The sequence below is a fragment of the Lampris incognitus genome, chromosome 10, assembly GCF_029633865.1.
Source record: "Lampris incognitus isolate fLamInc1 chromosome 10, fLamInc1.hap2, whole genome shotgun sequence".
Classification (NCBI taxonomy): Eukaryota; Metazoa; Chordata; class Actinopteri; order Lampriformes; family Lampridae; genus Lampris; species Lampris incognitus.
Window position 1 is genome coordinate 31503182 of NC_079220.1, and position 19408 is coordinate 31522589.

The 19408-nt window shown below is 48.3% G+C and overlaps 1 protein-coding gene across 2 annotated transcripts in view; it reads right to left on the reverse strand.

Moving 5' to 3' along the window:
* Nucleotides 1-342: 342 nt before the first annotated feature.
* Nucleotides 343-19408, reverse strand: part of LOC130119653 (alpha-2,8-sialyltransferase 8F-like) — a 110587-nt gene continuing 91521 nt past the window's right edge. For both annotated transcript variants that reach the window (XM_056288230.1, XM_056288229.1), the window contains exons 6-8: nucleotides 12136-12228; nucleotides 11576-12049; nucleotides 343-735 (exon numbers count right to left, since the gene is read on the reverse strand). In XM_056288230.1, coding sequence (XP_056144205.1) covers nucleotides 726-735; nucleotides 11576-12049; nucleotides 12136-12228 — 577 coding nt within the window. In that variant the 3' untranslated portion in view covers nucleotides 343-725. The remainder of the gene's footprint in view (nucleotides 736-11575; nucleotides 12050-12135; nucleotides 12229-19408) is intronic.

Sequence of the window (19408 nt, forward strand, 5' to 3'; positions counted from 1 at the left end):
GCTTCCCGAAGGAGGGGGGGTAGTGTAATGTGCATGGATAAGAAGACACGCTGGCCGCTGGCTCGCGGGTCTAGCCCTTTAGTCGAGCGGTTAGCGATGTCTCCTGCGGTGCGGGCGATACAGGTTCGCGTTCCGGCCGCGGCTGTTCCTGTGGTTGCGTTGCCCCCCGAATTCGCTACACTATGTAGCCAGCGAGTTCATGGTACCGGAGGCTCACCAGGTAATGCCAGGAAGGGGGCAGGTGGTGGGAGAGAGATATCAGCCATCCTCGTCGCCAATATTGTATTTAGAAATCACGTCGCTCGACATAACCTCTACGTTGCATTCTTTATTTAGACTCACACAGCATCACAGGCAGACCCGATAAAACAACCCAGAGCCCGCAGGCATCACCAATCGATCCCAGCACAATAGCACAGCACCAAATCAAATGCAGCACTGTCGATATGTGCAGACATAACACAAACAATTCAGATAAATTAATGTAATCAAAAACTGGTCATACTGACTATCAAGCTAATTATTCTAGATATGAAGCAATAAAATAAACTGATAATATAATTAATATTTAAGAAATATGAGGGTCAGAATCCTGGACATCATCATCATGGAGGAGGGACTCATACAGGTGGGCCTTCCTCTTCTTTAGCAACCAGGATAAGGACCTTTCAGGGCTTAGTGTCTTACATCACATATACAGATGGAGGATTAGTTTACCCACTTCTTCAGCAACACCTGAAATTGAAGAGCCAACAGTTACTGCAAATATCATCTAAGTGTCATGGTGGTTGCAGGAATTGAGGACCCAAATGCAAATGTGGCACCAGGTGAAACAAAAGGTTTGATGAAAGGAAACATGAGGGTATCAGGAACACACACATGAAAGTACACGCTGACAACCAACAAACCAAACAGCCGAACTTCAATACACAGAAACAGAACTGAAAAATCAGCAACAGCTTTGGGGCAAATGGTAACCGAGGAAGACTGAACTGGACTCAGGACTGGGATGGTTAGGTTCAGGTTATGTGTCAAAATTGCTCACCTTTCCAAAGCTACCGAGCAGCTTAAATAGAAGCATATCAAAGTATATCACAACCACCAATTCTCTGAGTGTTCACAACTACAACCACAAACCAACATAAGCAGTGAGGTTGGGGGTGCGGCCTCACTGCAGACATCCGTCAAAAACAAAAAACAAATAATCTTTCTGAAACTGGGTGCACACCTGGGGACTTTACAAATCCTACCAGATACTGAATACGGGGGAGACCGCACACGAGGACAGATTTAACAGCGTTGTCTTACGGTCATCAGAATGCACACACTAGCCCATGTGTTGTCCACATTCTGCATACTGCCCTTGTCTTAACGGTCATTTATGACCCACTTTCATTAAACCTCTAAATTAAAGCAACCTAATTCAATTTTAAAACCCAAATCTGTTTTGCATGGAGAAACAACCTGTCATTCATCACAAACCTTGTGACTATCTGGGGTTTCCCTCTTCACAGTGCAGAAAGACTGCATTTAATCAGTGGACACCACTCGTTTTTATTACAACACACCTGTAACACTTGTTTTCTTTACTAAAGTAGAGGTTTATTATTATTATTATCATTATTGCTTAGGTACTGCATAGGTGTAAAATTTAACTTTTTAGCAAGAGATAGCACTTGTATAGTCTAAGAAAGTAGCTGAAATGTGCAGAAAGTAGTCTTTGTCTTAGGGTCAAACATGACTCGAAGACAATCTTAGTACCCTAGTGCTGTACAGCTTTCATGGAAATATGAACAAAAACAATGTTTCACTTTTTCTAGGAAAAGTCGTCAAATTTAAGGTTGGAAAAAAAGATCGTTTAGAGTATTTTCTCTGCTGTTAAACACTGTTATGGGTCATTTTTTGACCGGCAGACAACAGAAGGGCTAGAATGAATTATACACAAGGGCGGCACATCACACACAAATCACTCTTAGAACGGTTTCATTTTAGACCAGCAGGTGGCGGTGATGGAACACTTTGGATACCAACTGGCACTAAAAATCAAAGACTGTGGAGTTAGAAAACAACGAGACAGGAGACGTGAGAGTAGACGTAGTCGAGGTAGTTTACTAGCTCCAACTTTGCATGTCATACATTCGACAACGACACTGAACTGTGTACCGGAAGCGGAAGTGCATTATCTGACCCCTCGCCTCTTCCCTTGAAGGTACACCGTCCTCTTAGGTGAATGTCTCTAGTTATATAGATGTGGGTCACCACACAGGCCCCCCCAGAATTCACCTACACAAAACAATGCAAAACAGCAAAAGCGCAAGTCATGAACATAAAAATAGACTCTACAACATAACAGTCAATGACATAGTGCAAAGTCACGGGGAAAACAGGTGACGAGTCGGGGGGCGGACCCTGCGGCCATAACGGCTGCGCTTCACAGGAGGGGAAACAGATGGGGCTGAAACCCGGGCCATAGGCGGGGCCGAAGCAGGAACAGAGGCAGGTGCCGGGGCCGACCTAGGAGGGCGTCCCCGCCGCGGGGGTAGGGCCGGGAGAGGCAGTGTTGAGACATCGGAACGGGAGCGAAGGCACCGGCAGCGCTCCGGGACGCACTGAGGTGAGAGGCGGCCGACCAGGGAGCCGTAGCATCCGGAAGAAACTCCCCCGGAACCCGCAGGGGCTGGCCATACACCAGCTCAGCGGAGGTCTGGAGGTCTTCCTTCGGGGCCGAACGCAGGCCGAGCATGACCCACGGGAGCCGGTCCATCCAGTCGCAGCCAGTGAGGCTTGCCCGCAGAGCGGCTTTCATGTCACAAAGTCCGTTGCTCTGCGGGTTGTACGCCGTAGTGCGGTGGATCTTCACCCCCAGGTGCTCAGCGACCGCCGTCCAGAGCTCCGAGGTAAACTGGGAGCCCCGGTCGCTCGTGATGTCACCCGGCGTGCCGAAACGGGCCACCCAGCAGCCGATGAACGCCCGTGCTACCTCTGCTGCCGTCGTGGAGGACAAGGGAATAGCCTCTGGCCACCTGGTGGCCCTGTCAACAATAGTGAGGAGGAACGTATAACCACGGGAGGGGGGCAGGGGACCCACCAGGTCAACATTGACGTGGTCAAACCGCCTCTCTGGAACAACAAACGGCGCCAAAGGGGCCTTGGTAAGGCGGTGCACCTTGGCGCGTTGGCACGCCACACACGAGCCGGCCCAGGCTCTAACATCCTTACGGAGCCCAGGCCAAACGAACTTGACGCTCACCAGCTTGGTCGAGGCCTTCACTCCCGGGTGGGAAAGGCCATGGACGGTGTCAAAGACTCGGCGCCGCCAGGAAGTAGGCACCAGGGGGCGCGGTTGACCGGTGGAGATGTCACAGAGGAGGGTGGTGTTGGCCGCGTCGAACGTCACGTCCTCCAGCCGTAGCGCCGTAGGGGTCGACCGGTAGTCTTGAACGGTCGCGTCCTTGGCTTGGTCCGCTGCCATAGCGGCGTAGTCGAGTCCCAAGTGAACGGCGTTAACAACCGCCCGTGAAAGGCAGTCGGCGACGAAGTTATCCTTGCCCGACACGTGTTGTATGTCCGTGGTAAACTCGGAAACCGCCGCCAGATGGCGCTGCTGACGCCCAGACCACGGTTCTGAGGTTTTGGCCATACAGAACGTCAGCGGTTTGTGGTCCACGAAAGCGGTGAACTGTCGGCCCTAGGAACCTAAAGTGTCTGGTTGCGAGGAAGAGACCCAGTAGTTCCCTATCAAAGGTGCTGTATTTGCGCTTGCTCTCACGGAGTTGTTTACTGAAGAACGCCAACGGCTGCCAGCCCCCCCCCCACCCACTGCTCACACACGGCCCCCACGGCGTAGTCGGAGGCATCCGTTGTAAGGGCTATGGGGGCGGCAGGCGACGGGTGAGCTAGCAGCGCAGCGTTGGCCAGCGCGGTCTTGGCGGCCACAAAAGCCTCGTCCATCCCCGAAGACCAGTCCAGCTCGTCCTTAGACTTCTTACCTCGCAGGGCCTCATACAGGGGACGCATGATGTGGGCGGCACGGGGCAGGAAACGGTTATAAAAGTTCACCATGCCCAGGAATTCCTGCAGCGACTGTACAGTGCGGGGGCGGGGGAACATGGTGACAGCCTCAACCCTGGCAGGGAGGGGTACGGCCCCCTGTGGAGTGATGTGGTGCCCGAGGAAGGTGATGGACGACTCCCCGAACTGACACTTAGCTGGGTTGATGATGAGGCCGTGTTCGCTGAGCCTGTCGAACAGCTGTCTGAGGTGCGTCATGTGTTCCTCCGCCAACGCGCTGGCCACGAGGATGTCGTCTAAGTACACAAACAAAAATGGCATGTCGCGGAGCACAGAATCCATAAGGCGCTGAAACGTCTGCGCCGCCCCTTTAAGGCCGAAAGGCATACGTAAAAACTCAAAGAGCCCAAAGGGTGTGATGACAGCCATTTTTGGGACCTCCAGTGGGTGGACCGGCACTTGGTGATACCCCCGCATTAAGTCGATTTTGGAATAGATGGCAGCGCCCACCAGGTGGGTAGAGAAATCTTGTATGTGCGGTATGGGGTACCGGTCGGGGGTCGTGGCATTGTTTAGGCGACGGTAGTCCCCGCACGGGCGCCAACCCCCGTCGGCCTTAGTAACCATGTGAAGAGGGGAAGCCCACGGGCTGTCAGAACGGCGGACAATGCCGAGGCGCTCCATAATCGAAAACTCCTCCCTGCCTATTGCGAGCTTGGCCGAGTCGAGGCGTCGGGCCCGGGCGTAAACTGGGGGGCCCACTGTGGTGATATGATGTTCCACGCCGTGCTTGGCCACCGCCGAGGAGAAGGTGGGTGTGGTGAGCTCGGGGAAATTGGCGAGCAGGCGTTGGTATGGATCCCCGGTGGAGAGTGTGTTAGCGAGGCACAGCGCTCCAGCCCCCCCAAGCGTGCAGGGGTATGACGCAAAAGAGACGGCATCAATCACGCGACAGTTTTTAACATCCACCAGCAGGTTGAAAGCACAGAGGAAATCCGCACCTAGGAGCGGGGTGGATACAGCAGCCATCACAAAGTCCCAGCCGAAACGTCGGCCGCCAAAACACACGTCCACATGTCTGATACCGTACGTCCGAATGGACGTGCCGTTGGCGGCGTCCATCTGGGGGCCGTGACTGTCGGTCATCGTGTCCACAGCTTGTGCTGGTAGTATGCTGCGTTGAGCGCCAGAGTCAACCAGCAGCCGCCGGCCCGACAAGGAGTTTCTGATGAACAACAGCTTGCAGTCACGGCCGGCGCCCATAGCCGTTAACGAGCGCCGGCCTTGGCGTTTCCCTGAACCCTGTAACTGCAGGGTTTGCGACACTGTTTTGCTTTTGCCCCAAACCTGGCATGGTAATAACAGAGCCCGTCGTCAGGTTGGCGGCGGGCTGTCACCGCAGCCGCGGTGTCCATATAGTCGTACACAGGTGGTGGTGGGGCGGTCTGGTGGGGTAGCAGGGCATGCACAAACTGTTGCCGGTTGGCCAGGAAAACCCTGTCTGCTTCAGCAGCCAGAGAACGGTAGTCCTTGGAGGCGGCGAGAGGAGAACTGGCCAGTGCTGTGCGTACAGGTGCGGGGAGCTGCCTCAGAAAAATGTGTGTGAAAAGAAAGGCCGGATCAGCCGATCCCAGCACAGACAGCATTTTTTCCATTAACTCAGACGGTTTGCCGTCGCCGAGGCCATTCGGGGACAGTAAACGGTCTGCCTTCTCCAGCTCCGACAGTTCAAATAGTTTCAGGGGGAATGTCTTTATAGCATCGTACTTGCCAGCAGCTGGCGGAGCTTCCAACAGTGTCATTGCTCGCGCCGTTGTCGATGCGTTTAACGCCGCCACTACGTGGAAGTACTGCGTTGCATCCTGCGTTATCCCTCTCAGCTGGAACTGGGCTTCCACATGTTGAAACCACGGCCGTGGATTATGCTGCCAAAAGTCGGGTAGCTTCACAGTAGCGGTGTAAATGCTAGCGTTAGCAATAGCCATGTTGTTAGCACCGGCGTCGTCGTTGTCAGACATACTCGTATTAGTAGTTCGATCACGTCGGGGTCACCAATGTGGAGTTAGAAAACAACGAGACAGGAGACGTGAGAGTAGACGTAGTCGAGGTAGTTTACTAGCTCCAACTTTGCATGTCATACATTCGACAACGACACTGAACTGTGTACCGGAAGCGGAAGTGCATTATCTGACCCCTCGCCTCTTCCCTTAAATGTACACCGTCCTCTTAGGTGAATTTCTCTAGTTATATAGATGTGGGTCACCACAAGACCAAGAAAGATACAGACATTCTTGTGATCCAAAGCGACTTTAGAATAAGACTTCAACTGACAATTATTTTCCTCATTGATTAATATTTTAATTATTATAGATCTATAAAATGTCAAAAATGACAGATGCCCCGTCCAAGTTCCCAGAGCCGAAAGTGGTGTCTTAAGGCAAGGAAATCTCAGCGTTTGTGAAGCTGTTGCCAGAAAATGTTTGGCATTTTTACTTGATAAGTTTCTAAAATGATTCACTGATGACCAAAATTAATAATCGACTTATGTTCTATCCGCTGACTAATCAATTTATCGACTCAATATTTCAAGGGCTAACAAAACAAACATGGAGGTTGACATATAACCTGTCAGGTGTTGTGTGCATTGTTTTGCGAAATAAATGAATAAATAAATAAACCCCCACAACAACAACATAGCTGTTTTGTTTATTTGAATTCCAAATTTTTTATTAACCGCTGGCTGCAGAAATGTCCGTTTCCCAGTCATTGTTGTTGGTTTCTGCTCCAGAATGCGCGCTGTTCATTCACACTAAAGCATCTCCAGGTATAAAAGCCAAACATCCATCCATCCATTATCCAAACTGCTTATCCTTACTCAGGGTCGCGGGAGCCTATTCCAGCAGTCATTGGGTGGCAGGCGGGGAGACACACTGGACAGGCCACCAGTCCATCACAGGGTCGGCCGACACACACACACACACACACACACACACACACACACACACACACACACACACACACACACACACACACACACACACACACACACACACACACACACACACACACACTCCTAGGGACAATTTAGTACAACCAATTCACCATTTACATGTCTTTGGACTGCGGGAGGAAACCAGAGCCCCCAGAGGAAACCCACGCAGACACGGGGAGAACATGGAAACTCAACACAGAGGACGACCCGGGACGACCCACCAAGGTTGGACTACCCCGGGGCTTGAACCCAGGACCTTCTTGCTGTGAGGCGACCGAGCTAACCACTGCACCACCACACACACATATCTAGAGACAATTTAGTACGGCCGATTCACCTGACCTACATGGCTTTGGACTGTGGGGGGAAACCGCAGCATCCGGAGGAAACCCACGCAGACACAGGGACTCCACACAGAGGACGACCCCCAAGGTTGGACTACCCCGGGGCTCGAACCCTGGACCTTCTTGCTGTGAGGCGACCACGCTAGCCGCTGCGCCACCGTGCCGCCCGGCATATATATATATATATATATATATATATATATATATATATATATATATATATATATATATATATATATATAATTATTTATTTTTTTTGTTGAAATATTTATTGTTATCTTCTCTGTCATTCTTATTTCCCATTGAAGTTACTCATAATCGCCTCGCTTACCTATTTTGGGAGCTTTTTTTTTTGGACCCCCCCCTTTTTTTGAAGCCTCGCATGGATTGCATTGTCTTCAGGCCGCGAGGGAGACGTAGGGAGAATGCTTTCGGTTGCTCGGCTGCAGGCGCCCGGATGGGCCAGAGGGGTCGCTGGAGAACGACGAGTCCCCGAACACTACACCGATCTACACCCACCATCCCTCGTGTAAGAGTGGCCTAAAGAATACCTTACCCCGTGGACGCGCTGGTCGTGACCGGTTACTGTGAGTCTGGGATACGAACCTCCCAGCCACATGACGAGCGGGTTGCAAGAACGGCGGTTTATTCCGCTCGGCCATCATTTAAAGTCAAACATGTTTGATATTAATCGGGGCGGCCCCAACTGGCTTGTGAGTAGATTGGGAGGCTAAAAACTTAATCTTAAATACGTCACTCTGGACATCATATCTCATCTAAATCACCTTAATCAATCTGCAATTACAAGGCAGGAACCACACTGTTGCAGACATGTACGAGGCGGTTGAAGCTTTTCGGTCAAAATTGAACCTTTTGGAGGGAGATATTCATTGGAGAAAGTTGCACTTTCCACGTCTGCGGGAGCACTGTGAGAAGAACGAAATGCGGGAGGATCCAGCTGTGAAGGATTTCGTGACGAGCCTGGCAGAAAACTTCAAGGAACAATTTGAAAGCTCCCCTAAACTCTCCGGTGACATCCTCCTCTTCCTGAAACAGACGTTCTCCATTTTGGTTGACGGCCAGTGGACTGCAGAAGCCAAAGGCTGTTACTTTCTATAGATGAGGCAGCGCTTCAGATGGAGGTTTTGGAGATGGGAACATCTGATTTGCTCAAAGCACAACACAAGGACGTTGAGGTGAGTGACGTTTGGATGAACATGGTTCCCCAAGCTCGATTCAAAAACATGAGAGCTATCGCAATGCTCCTGAGCATGTGGAGGGGAACACTGTGAGTAGTCTACTCACAATGTTCCCCTCCACGTAATATGTGATCGTCGTTTTCTTCAATGAACTTGATCAAGAACCAGGAAAGAAACAGACTTTCCAATGCACATTTTGACCAGTGCCTCAGGCTTGCCACATCATCCCCTCACTTTCACTTCTCTCACTGATTGGTGAATGAACATCCATTTATTTTTGTCCATAATTAAATGGTTGGTTTTGGACTTATTTTGTTTCAAGAGTGCTTTTTTTTCCTTGTGTGACCCTCAATACATCCCAGGCGTAAATTATTACCACCACCACCACTACTACTACTACTACTACTACTACTACTACTACTACGAAGAAGAAGAAGAAGAAGAAGAAGAAGAAGAAGAAGAAGAAGAATGGTGATGATAATAATCGTAATACCAATAACAAAAAAAATTGCATGTAAGTGTGAGCACCAGAGAAGAGGCGATATGCCCAGCGGAGATCTGCACTCTACTGAGTGCCCTCTTATGTTGTTTTTGTGCCATATGTGTGTGCAGTCTGGTTGCTGAGTGACATAAAGGAATATCTGATGGTGATGCTGCATAGCTGGTATAGTGCACAGTGGTGTGTGTAGTGGTTGTTGAAGATCAGCTGTCTTGTTGGTGTTGATCCAATAGTGCATATACTATGTATTTTGTTAGTGGCTGTATTGGCTGCATCGGCATCCATATGAGAAATGTGTGTGTGTGTGGGGGGGGCAGTTCTTACTGAAGGCCCTGACTGAAACCCCATGGTATGCTACTGCTTTTCACAAGCAAAGAGGTGCAGCTGGCAAACAAAGTAATAGTGTGTTTGTGCCACAAACTGATCGCTTGTGGCAACGACTACTTCTGGTTTTATAATCCCATCCTCCCATATAAAATTAACAGCTTCTCACCCCACCCTCGAATTTAGCTGTTCAGAAAAGTATGAATGTCTTTTCTGTCCAATGTGAGTGGATGAAGTGGTATACGAACTAGGTCGCTTGAAGCATGTGGAGACCTAGGCATTGGTACTGTTTTCCCATCACCCAGTAGAACAGTGGAGTGGCTTTGGACTTTAAGCATGGGTGTGTGGCAGTAACTTCTACACACAAGACCAAATGAAATCTTAAAATAAGGCTGATCAGCCTTGGTTAAGGACCAGGCCAACAAACAGCGTGTTCTCAGATTTCAACAGGCCATTATTAGATTCCAACAGGACTAAACTAACAACTCTCCTCACTTTATCTCAAAGTTGTAAATTTCACTGTGCAAAGATTCCTTCCTTTCAGAGACAAAGGAATTTTGAGAGTTGTCATATTGTTGACCAAAAATATGTAATCTACATAATTTGCAATGTCAAAATATGGAATTTGTACTGTATGATGTATTCTATAATGTCATCTTTTCATAATTATATGACCCACGTTAAATTAAATATCAAGTTTTTTGTGTTAATTAGTCATTTCAAATGATACAAAGGTCATGTTTAGACTCTTAAGTGAAGCTAGTCACTGACTAGAGCAGGTGATTTCACTGATAAGCAACCCTTCATCCAAAGAGGAAGAATGCATCAGTGAAATCACCTGATGTGGAGTCGGGTTGGAATGAAAACCTGCATACACGTGGCTCTCCATGGCACATGGTTAGCTACTGTTGGACTATGAAACCCTGGCAAAAATTGTTCAGGATTTTCCCACATATATACAATAATGGGCCACACTAGAAACACCTTTTTTTCTACACCATCAAAGTACTTTCTTTAAAGGTGGGATTTTGAGATCAGATCAGATGATGGTGGTTGGTAACAGAAGATGTGGCCACTGTGACACTTGGCCAGTGCCCAAAACCTTCAGACAAAGACTTGAAATGGTGATGCTCTCCAGTCAGCAATGGATAACCATGTGACGAGTATAACAGGTTTCAAAACTGAACACCTATTAAAGTTATCTCACTGTACGTAAGTAAGGACCACTGTTCACAAGGCACATGCCGAATGCATGCTCTTGTTGAACAACCAATTCAAGACCTCAGTATCTACTTCTTGCCGCCCCCCCCCCCATGCTCAGCTGATTAAAATGAGTTGACGAATCCAAGCGCAACTTCATCTCAACTCAGCCATCATTGCCAGAATCCAATGAAACTTCTGCAATGCCCCTCCTGGCAACCTGCACCAATTATTCTCAGCTCAACTCCTGATGACAAACATCAAGCCAGTGCCCAGCTGTTTAATAATAAGACAACCTCCATTCATGGAGATTGTCTTATTAAACAGCTTATTAAAAACCCATCTCTGCTAAATCTGACTGGCACTGTTGTGTAAGTGATAATTTACAGATATTATCACAGTCCTTCCAGTTGACTGTAACCAGTTTTTTTTCCATAGTTGCACTCAAATTCTACCTTATCAACTGCTAGTGACTGATAAATCTTGTGCATCATACAAATACCATTAGTCTGCTTTTTCATAAATTCCCATTTCATCTGTTCCCCTCTATTCAGTTGTTATATTAATCCATTCACTCTCCCAGCATATCACATGATTTAGAATTGAAGTGACTGATTAGAGACCTGAAACTTCAGATTATTTGACTGATCTACATGCCTGAGTGAGATATAGTTAGTCTTGCATAGGAGGTGGTGCCCAATATCTTTGATCTAAATCACAATCACAAATTAATTGTCTCACTCTTCCAAATTCACGCATTCACTGGGATTTTGAGCTCAACATGCTACAGATGGTTCATTGATAGTTCTGCCCCAGTGTCCAGCAGGTAAGATTCTCAGTCTATTTTAGTGCAGATTTCATCACTTTCCCAGTAGGCATTTTCTAATGTTACCCTCCTGATGCCGGGAACTGTCAGTCTACAGTTTGACGGTGAGACTGAAGATAACATACTATGTTCTTGTCATGCCTGGGGTAATTGCGGGCTTGTTTCTGCGTTGCTGCTTACCTGGTGGTTGTCGGGCATTCTCCTAGATGCATTGTGAGCACACCCTGGCTGTGCAGCCTCAGCAAATGTTCAAACTCAGCAGGTATGGCATGAACATTCTTTTTACTCTGCATGTCATCATAGTAATGGTTGGTAAGGGGCTGGTGTCCATGTGGGTGCTCGTTGAAGGGCCAGAACCCATACAGCTCTACATTGGTACAGAGCTCTAGTGCCAGGCTAACCATTATAAAGCCTGTGCTGAGCCGAACTGCTTTAAGGCCCTGAGAGCGCCAAAAGCGGGCCAGACTCTGGACATACTCTGGGTTGAGGAAGACAGGCTTTGTGGGGCTTTCAAAGTCCTGGATGGTGTACAGAGCTCGGAGGGATACAGCTGTATTAAGACCATAGGAGAAGGCCGGCAGGAGTATCAAAGAGTCCCCATAGCTATGTAGTTTCTCCACAAAGGGACGGCGGCGCTCCAGCAGACTCCCAAACCTGAAAGACAGGATGTGAAGGAACATAACAAACAAAATTCTGTGGCAGCAATAAAATTCATCCAGTCTTTATATTTCAACACTCACCTCTGGAAGAAGATGCTTGGATTTATTGTCACAAGGTTAGACCTTTTACCTACATCTCTCTCATAGTCATTTTCTACAGGGGCTAAGTTGCATCTGAATCAGAAAGAGAACAATTCAGAGAAAAATCAGTGTGGAATTTTGACAGTACTTAAAAGACGGAAATAACAACCCGTAAGTAAGAGTTTATTTACATAGTGTAGCGGACTCTATGGACATAGTTCACCATAATCGGTTCTGGTCACTTTAAGAAAGTGTTTCCGGGTTGACAGGGTGAGCTACGACGATGATTGGGTGCAGCAGTGCCATGTTGCTCAGGCTGATGGTTTTGTAAAAAGAAACAAAAGATACATGCGTTCACGTTGTCAATGAGAGAAATTGTCCGTCTCTACTTTCTTGCAATTTCTACACTGGTGACCCCGACATTTGTCGGATGTTTCCAGAGACAATTCTTCACGAACTGATCAGTTGTCTTGTCCAGACTGATGTCTTCATCCTGTCTTAATCCAGACTGATGCAGTTCCTCTCAAGCTGCCGGAGTTCTGGGAGTCGTCAGCCTTGGCTTGGTTCGCCCAGACAGAAGCAAAGTTTGCGTTGCGGGAAATCACTGCGGACGCCACAAAATACTATTATGTGTTCAACAGTTCAACAGCAACCAGAGTGGTGAGCCTTCTCAAAAATCCCCCGCAGCAGGATAAATGCGAGACAGTGACCTGTTGAAAAGGTTTGAACTTTCTGACGCTGAGTGGGCCAGCCGGCTTTTTTCTCTACAAGGGCTCGGTGACAGTAAGCCGTCTGAATTTATGGACAGGATACTAGATCTCCTGGGAGAGCACAAGCCCGACTTCATCTTCATCCAACTGTTTCTGCGACAGCTGCCTTCTCAGGTACGGGCTGCTTTAGCCAACACCGCCATCACTGCTCTGGCCGAGGAGACTGATAATTTTTTCCTGGCTAGTCAACAGCACTGCGCGGCCGGGTTTTTTCCTGCCCAAACATTTTCATAACTCCCTGGAGACACAACACTCGCCGCCACAGTAGCATCTTCTCAACGGCGGCAGGACCACGGCCTGTGATTTTACCATGTAAAGTTTGGACCCAAGGCCAAACCCAAGGCCGATCTTTATGCAGTTTTAGCGCGGCGGGAAACGCCAGGGCACCATTTCTGGACGGCGGTTCCTGTGCAACACGGGCGCGCAAAGGAGCACTATGCCTGCATCGAGCATAGACACCCTGTCCTGCGGATATGCCCCCCCATAGAAGCTGCCAACGGCAACCCCATCTGCACTTACACTATGTGGACAAAAGTATTGGGACCCCTGGCCATTACACCTACAGGAGCTTTATGACATCCCATTCTAAAGCCATAGGTATTAATATGGAGTTGGTCCCCCTTTTGCCGCTATAACAGCTTCCACTCTTCTGGGAAGGCTTTCCACAAGATTTTGGAGTGTGTCTGTGGGAATTTTTGCCCATTCATCCAGAAGAGCATTTGTGAGGTCAGGCACTGATGTTGGACAAGAAGTCCTGGCTCACAATCTCCGTTCTAGCTCATCCCAAAGGTGTGTTATGGGATTGAGGTCAGGGCTCTGTGGAGCCCGTCAAGTTCTTCCACACCAAACTCACCCAACCATGTCTTAATGGACCTTGCTTTGTGCACTGGGGCACAGTCATGCTGGAACAGAAAACGGCCCTCCCAAACTGTTCCCACAAAGTTGGAAGCATAGAATTGTCCAAAATGTCTTGGTATGTTGAAGCATTAAGATTTCTCTTCACTGGAACTAAGGGGCCTAGCCCAACCCCTGAAAATCAACCCCATACCATTGTCCCTCCTCCACCAAACTTTACAGTTGGCACAATACAGTCAGGCAGGTAACATTCTCCTGGCATCCGCCAAACACAGAATTGTCCATCAGACTGCCAGACAAAGAAGTGTGATTTGTCACTCCACAGAACACATTTCCACTGCTACAGAGTCCCGTGTCAGCGTGCTTTACACCACTCCGTCCGACGCTTGGCATTATGCTTGGTGATTTAAGGCATGCATGCAGTTGCTCGACCATGGAAACCTATTCCATGAAACTCCCGCTGCACAGTTTTTGTGCTGATGTTAATGCCAGAGGAAGTTTGGAACTCTGCAGTTATTGAGTCAACAGAGCGTTGGCAACTTTTACGCACTATGCGCCTCGGCACTCGTTGACCCCGCTGTGTGACTTTATGTGGTCTGCCACTTCGTGGCTGAGTTGCTGTTGTTCCCAATCGCTTCCACTTTTCAATAATACCATTTACAGTTGACCTTGGAATATCTAGTAGGGAAGAAATTTCATGAACTGACTTATTGCAAAGGTGGCATCCTATGACAGTACAATGCTTGAATTCACTGAGCTCTTCAGAACGACCCATTCATTCACAACTGTTTGTAAATGCAGACTACATGGCTACCTGCTTGATTTTATACACCTGTGGCAATGGGTCTGAATGAAACATCTGAATTCAGTGATTAAGAGGCATGTCCCAATACTTTTGTCCACATAGCGTATGTGGATCTGTGTTTTGGATGACAGCGGTTCAGTTGGGACTTGGTCACCGCAAAAGTGGCCGTCCCCCTCCTCGGCGTTGATTTCCTTTGATGTCAAAAACCGCTGCTTGATCGATACTGTCACTTTCAGTTCGTATGTGTGTACTCTCATCGGAGCAGACTCCATCTGACTGTCTAAAACGCTCTCCGCCACAGACGATTTCCTCCGGCTTCTCGCTGAGTTCCCGGTCCTCATGCAGCCCACCTTCTCGTCTTCCACCACCAAGCACGGAGTTGAGCACCACATCGCCACTACTGGCCCACCAGTCTATGCTCGGGCTCGGCGCCTCGACCCGGCCAAGCTCACCGCCGCCAGAGAGGAGTTCGAGAATATGGAGCGTATCGACATCATTCACCGCTCCAACAGCCCCTGGGCTTCACCACTCCACATCGTCCCAAAGCCTGGCGGCGGATGGCGCCCGTGTGGTGATTACCGCCGACTCAACAATATAACGACACCGGATTGCGACCCAGTCCCACACATCCAGGATTTTTACGCCCACTTGGCTGGAAAAGTCATCTTTTCCAAAGTGGACCTTGTCATGTTCTGTAAGAACTTTGCATCTAGTTTAATCCTTTCCCCCCTAGTGGTCATTCGGGAGTAATTCATCATTTTCTTGTTTAATTCCTACTACCGTTTTCATTGGTTGATTTAGTTACATGACACAGTCTTATCAGGAAATGCTTTAGTTGTTAATTGCGATGTGGCCAGCTTGCAGCTCCAGCTACCTTATCCTTTCCTGTCTCTGTTTGTGCCTAGGGAAAGCATCACTTGTAAGTTATATTTACATTTACAGTTAATTATAATGGTACACAATGTGTTCTGTTATGTTACTTTAATATTTAGTTTATCTGCATGTGAATACTGCCAGTGTTAAACTAGCTACGAGTAGCTATGGTGTATCCTATTGTAGTAGTATCATTTGAATGTAGTATGTGTATTTTATAACTGTGGCTGTCGTTAACATTATTTCATGTCTGTGGATGTATGACAATGTTTAAATAGTATTTGGTAATTTGTGCTGTCCTTCTGTATCATTTCAGTTTTATAAAAATCGTTTCATGAGAATGACAACAACAGTAAAGAGCATTCAACTTTACGCCAGCCTCTGACTTTCTTTTGAAGCCTGTTAGCTATCTGTCGATTTGTGTACAGTCACATACACACTGAGGACAGAATAGTAAAAAAGTGTCTTCGCGGCATCACAGCATCATGAAAATAAGGTACTATGCAAGTACACCTTCCCACGCATGCAAAGGCCTCCATATTCACCTCTTCTCATATATTTTTGGAGGACCGCAGTTCACGATGTCACATACTAGTGAAGCTGGACTGGAGAAATTGTCCATGACTGATGATGGTGTCAAAGAACAGGACACTGCACATGAAGCAAGATCACAACATTCCACCTCATCCACCTTGTCTAAATCTTCTTCAGCTAGCAGGGCCGCAGCCAGGGCCCGCGCTAAAGTTGAAACTGCACGTGTACGTGCCACCTTCTTTCAGTGAGAAGCTGAATTAAAGATAGAAGAGGCTTGTCTTGCCGCTGAGTTGAAGGTCAAAGAGGCACACATAGCAGCTGAGTTATCAGCTTTGGAGCACAAGAGGGAGGTAGCAGTAGCCTTAGCAGAAGCTGAAGTTCTCGAGGCAGCAGCAGAGATCAATTGTAGAGAGGGCCGTAGGAGTCACCATGATTCAGTTCATCTCGCCATTCAGCGCACCCGTGAATATGTTGAACATCACTCCCAGCTACATCTTATTGATGACAGGTCCCCAGTACTTGACCCATAAATGCCATCATTGTTGCCACTCATCAAACCGGATGTCAAATCAGATATACAGGAGTGCGCCCCTGGTCCTCAGCAGTGCTTATCATCTCTTACCCAAGAATGATATTCCTGCAGCAAAGCAACCCAAAAGGCCAACGCCAGCAGCTCATCACCACCCCCTCGATCACTGCCTCTCTGCTCAGGCGCACTCTTCCTCTTTCAACAGAGCCTCATTAGAGCCACATACTGTGCATACGTATGACATGACTGGTATGAGTGACATCGCAAGGTACTTGGTATGTAGAGAGCTTGTGAATTCTGGCCTCAGCAAATTCAACGATCGCCCAGAAAATTGGGTGTGGAAGTCTTCATTCCACAATGCCACTGGAGGACTAAACTTAAATGCCAGCGAGGAGCCTGACCTCTTAACAAAGTGGTTAGGAAATCAGTCTTCGAAGCATGTCATAAGGATCCGTTCTGTGCATGTTGCCAGCCCTGACATAGGCTTAAGAATGGCTTGGGATTGCCTAGAGGAGTGCTATGGCTCCCCTGAGGTTATCGAGAGAGCTCTCTTTGAGAGAATAGAGAACTTTCCTAAAATCAATCACGAAGACAACCCTGTCATTGAGAAGTTGCCACTCGGTCTGCAAGAGAAGTGGTTAGCTCAAGGCTCTAAATACAAGGAGCAGCACAATATCTCTTTTCCTCCATTTGCATACTTCACATACTTCACATGTACTGAAGCACGCAGAAGAAACGACCCTAGCTTCACTTTTTCAACAGTCCCTACATCCTCATCGAACAGTTCCAGCAGGTTCTCTATGGGCCCGTTGAAGTCTGAAGAAGTGGAAAGGGGTTCAGGATACATCAAAAGTCACGTCTCTACTCACAAGACTGAAGCCGCATCGTATCAATCAGCTCCTCAGTCAAACAGTTCAAGCAGCAAGCGGGGTGACACTGACTGACAATGCCATATCCGCAAAAAAACCCTTCCTCTAAAAATGTGTAAAGGTTTTCAGAGCAAGCCACTTAAAGAGCGCAATGCTTTTCTTAAAGAGAATGGTATCTGCTTTAGATGTTGCTCTTCTACTACTCACCTGGCGAAGAACTGTGAGGCAGCTTTGAAGTGCAGGGAGTGAGAGCAACCGCCACATTGCAGCGCTTCATCCTGGACCCCTTCCATGGGACATGCGAGACCCCTCCTCAGAGAATGGCGGGGAGGACGAAGGAGAGACACCTCAGCCAGCAGTCACCTCCAGGTGCACAGAGGTCTGTGACAAAGGTAGAGAACCTAGATCCTGTTCTAAGATCTGCCTAGTGAAGGTGTATCCTAAGGCACGCCCAGACAACGCCACAAAAGTCTATGCCATTCTGGACGATCAGAGCAACAGGTCACTGGCCAGGTCCGAGTTCTTCAACCTCTTCCAAATTAAAGGGTCAGACTTGCCATACACTCTCCGGCACATGTTCAGGAGTCACTGAAACATCTGGGAGAAGGGCCACACGGTTCATGGCAGAGTCATTGGATGGAACAACAAGTGTGATGCTTCCCACGCTCATTGAGTGCAATCACATACCAGATGACCGGTCAGAGATTCCAACTCCAGCTCCTGCACAGCATCACACTCACCTGAAGTCCAAAACTCACAGGATACCACATTTAGATACAGAGTCCCAGATATGCCTGCTTCTGGGAGGTGACATACGTGAGGTTCACAAAGTCAGAGAGCAACGCAATTGTCCTCCCAGTGCACCCTATGATCAAATACTAGACCTTGGCTGGGTTGTTATAGGTGACGTCTGCTTGGGCTCAGCCCACAAGCCAGTGGCTGTGACTTCCTTTCAGACCAATGTGCTTGAAAATGGACGTTAATTTCTCCTCACTCTGTGCCCCAATCATCTTCAAGTCAAGGAGAGGTTTAGCACTGAAGCACAACACTGCACCTCTCTTCACAGCCTTGCACACAACATCCGAGTCCTCGATGACTGCAGCCTCAGCAGCACAATCTTTGAGAACTTCATACAAAAGGTCTTCGATCACAACCAGGCGGAATTAGCTCCACTGCTGCAAGAGTGAGAGAAACGGTGGTGCTTACCCGTCTTTGGCATGTATCACCCTCAAAAGCCAAATCAGATCAGAGTCGTCTTTGACTCCAGTGCTCAGTATCATGGCATCTCCCTGAACAGTGTGCTGCTTACTGGCCCGGATCTGAACAATAATTTACTCTGAGTCTTGCTGTGCTTTAGAAGAGAGTCAGTGGCTGTGATAGCGGACATCGAGCAGATGTTTCACAGCTTCACTGTCAGAGAAAACCACCGAAACTTTCTTTGGTTCCTATGGTTCAAGGACAACGAGCCCAGCAAGGAGATTGTTGAGTGCAGGATGGAAGTCCATGTATTTGGCAACATCCCGTTACCTGCAGTAGCTGTCTATGGTCTTCGTCGCGCGGCACAACATGGAGCAAGTGAGTATGGCATGGAGGCCAAACACTTTCTTGAGTGTGACTTCTATGCTGACGATGGCCTCAAGTCACTACCATCAGCTGCTGAAGCCATCAACCTGCTGAAAAGGACACAAGAGATGCGTGCTACCTCCAACTTACGCCTCCATAAGATAGCGTCAAACCACTCTGATGTCTTGGAGGCCTTCCCGCCAGAAGATCATGTGAAGGGTCTGCAGAACTTGGACCTCGATGGCGATTCGGCCCTCATCCAACGCAGCTTAGAGCTGAGCTGGGATCTGAAACATGACATCTTCACCTTCAGAGTGGTGGCCACAGAGAAACCCTTCACCTGTGGAGGCGTTCTAGCCACAGTGAACAGCCTGTTCGACCCTCTCAGACTTGTCACACTGATCATTATTCAGGGGAAATTCCTGCTGAGAGAACTCACGAGCATTGAGGTCCTCGACTGCGATAGCCCTCTTCC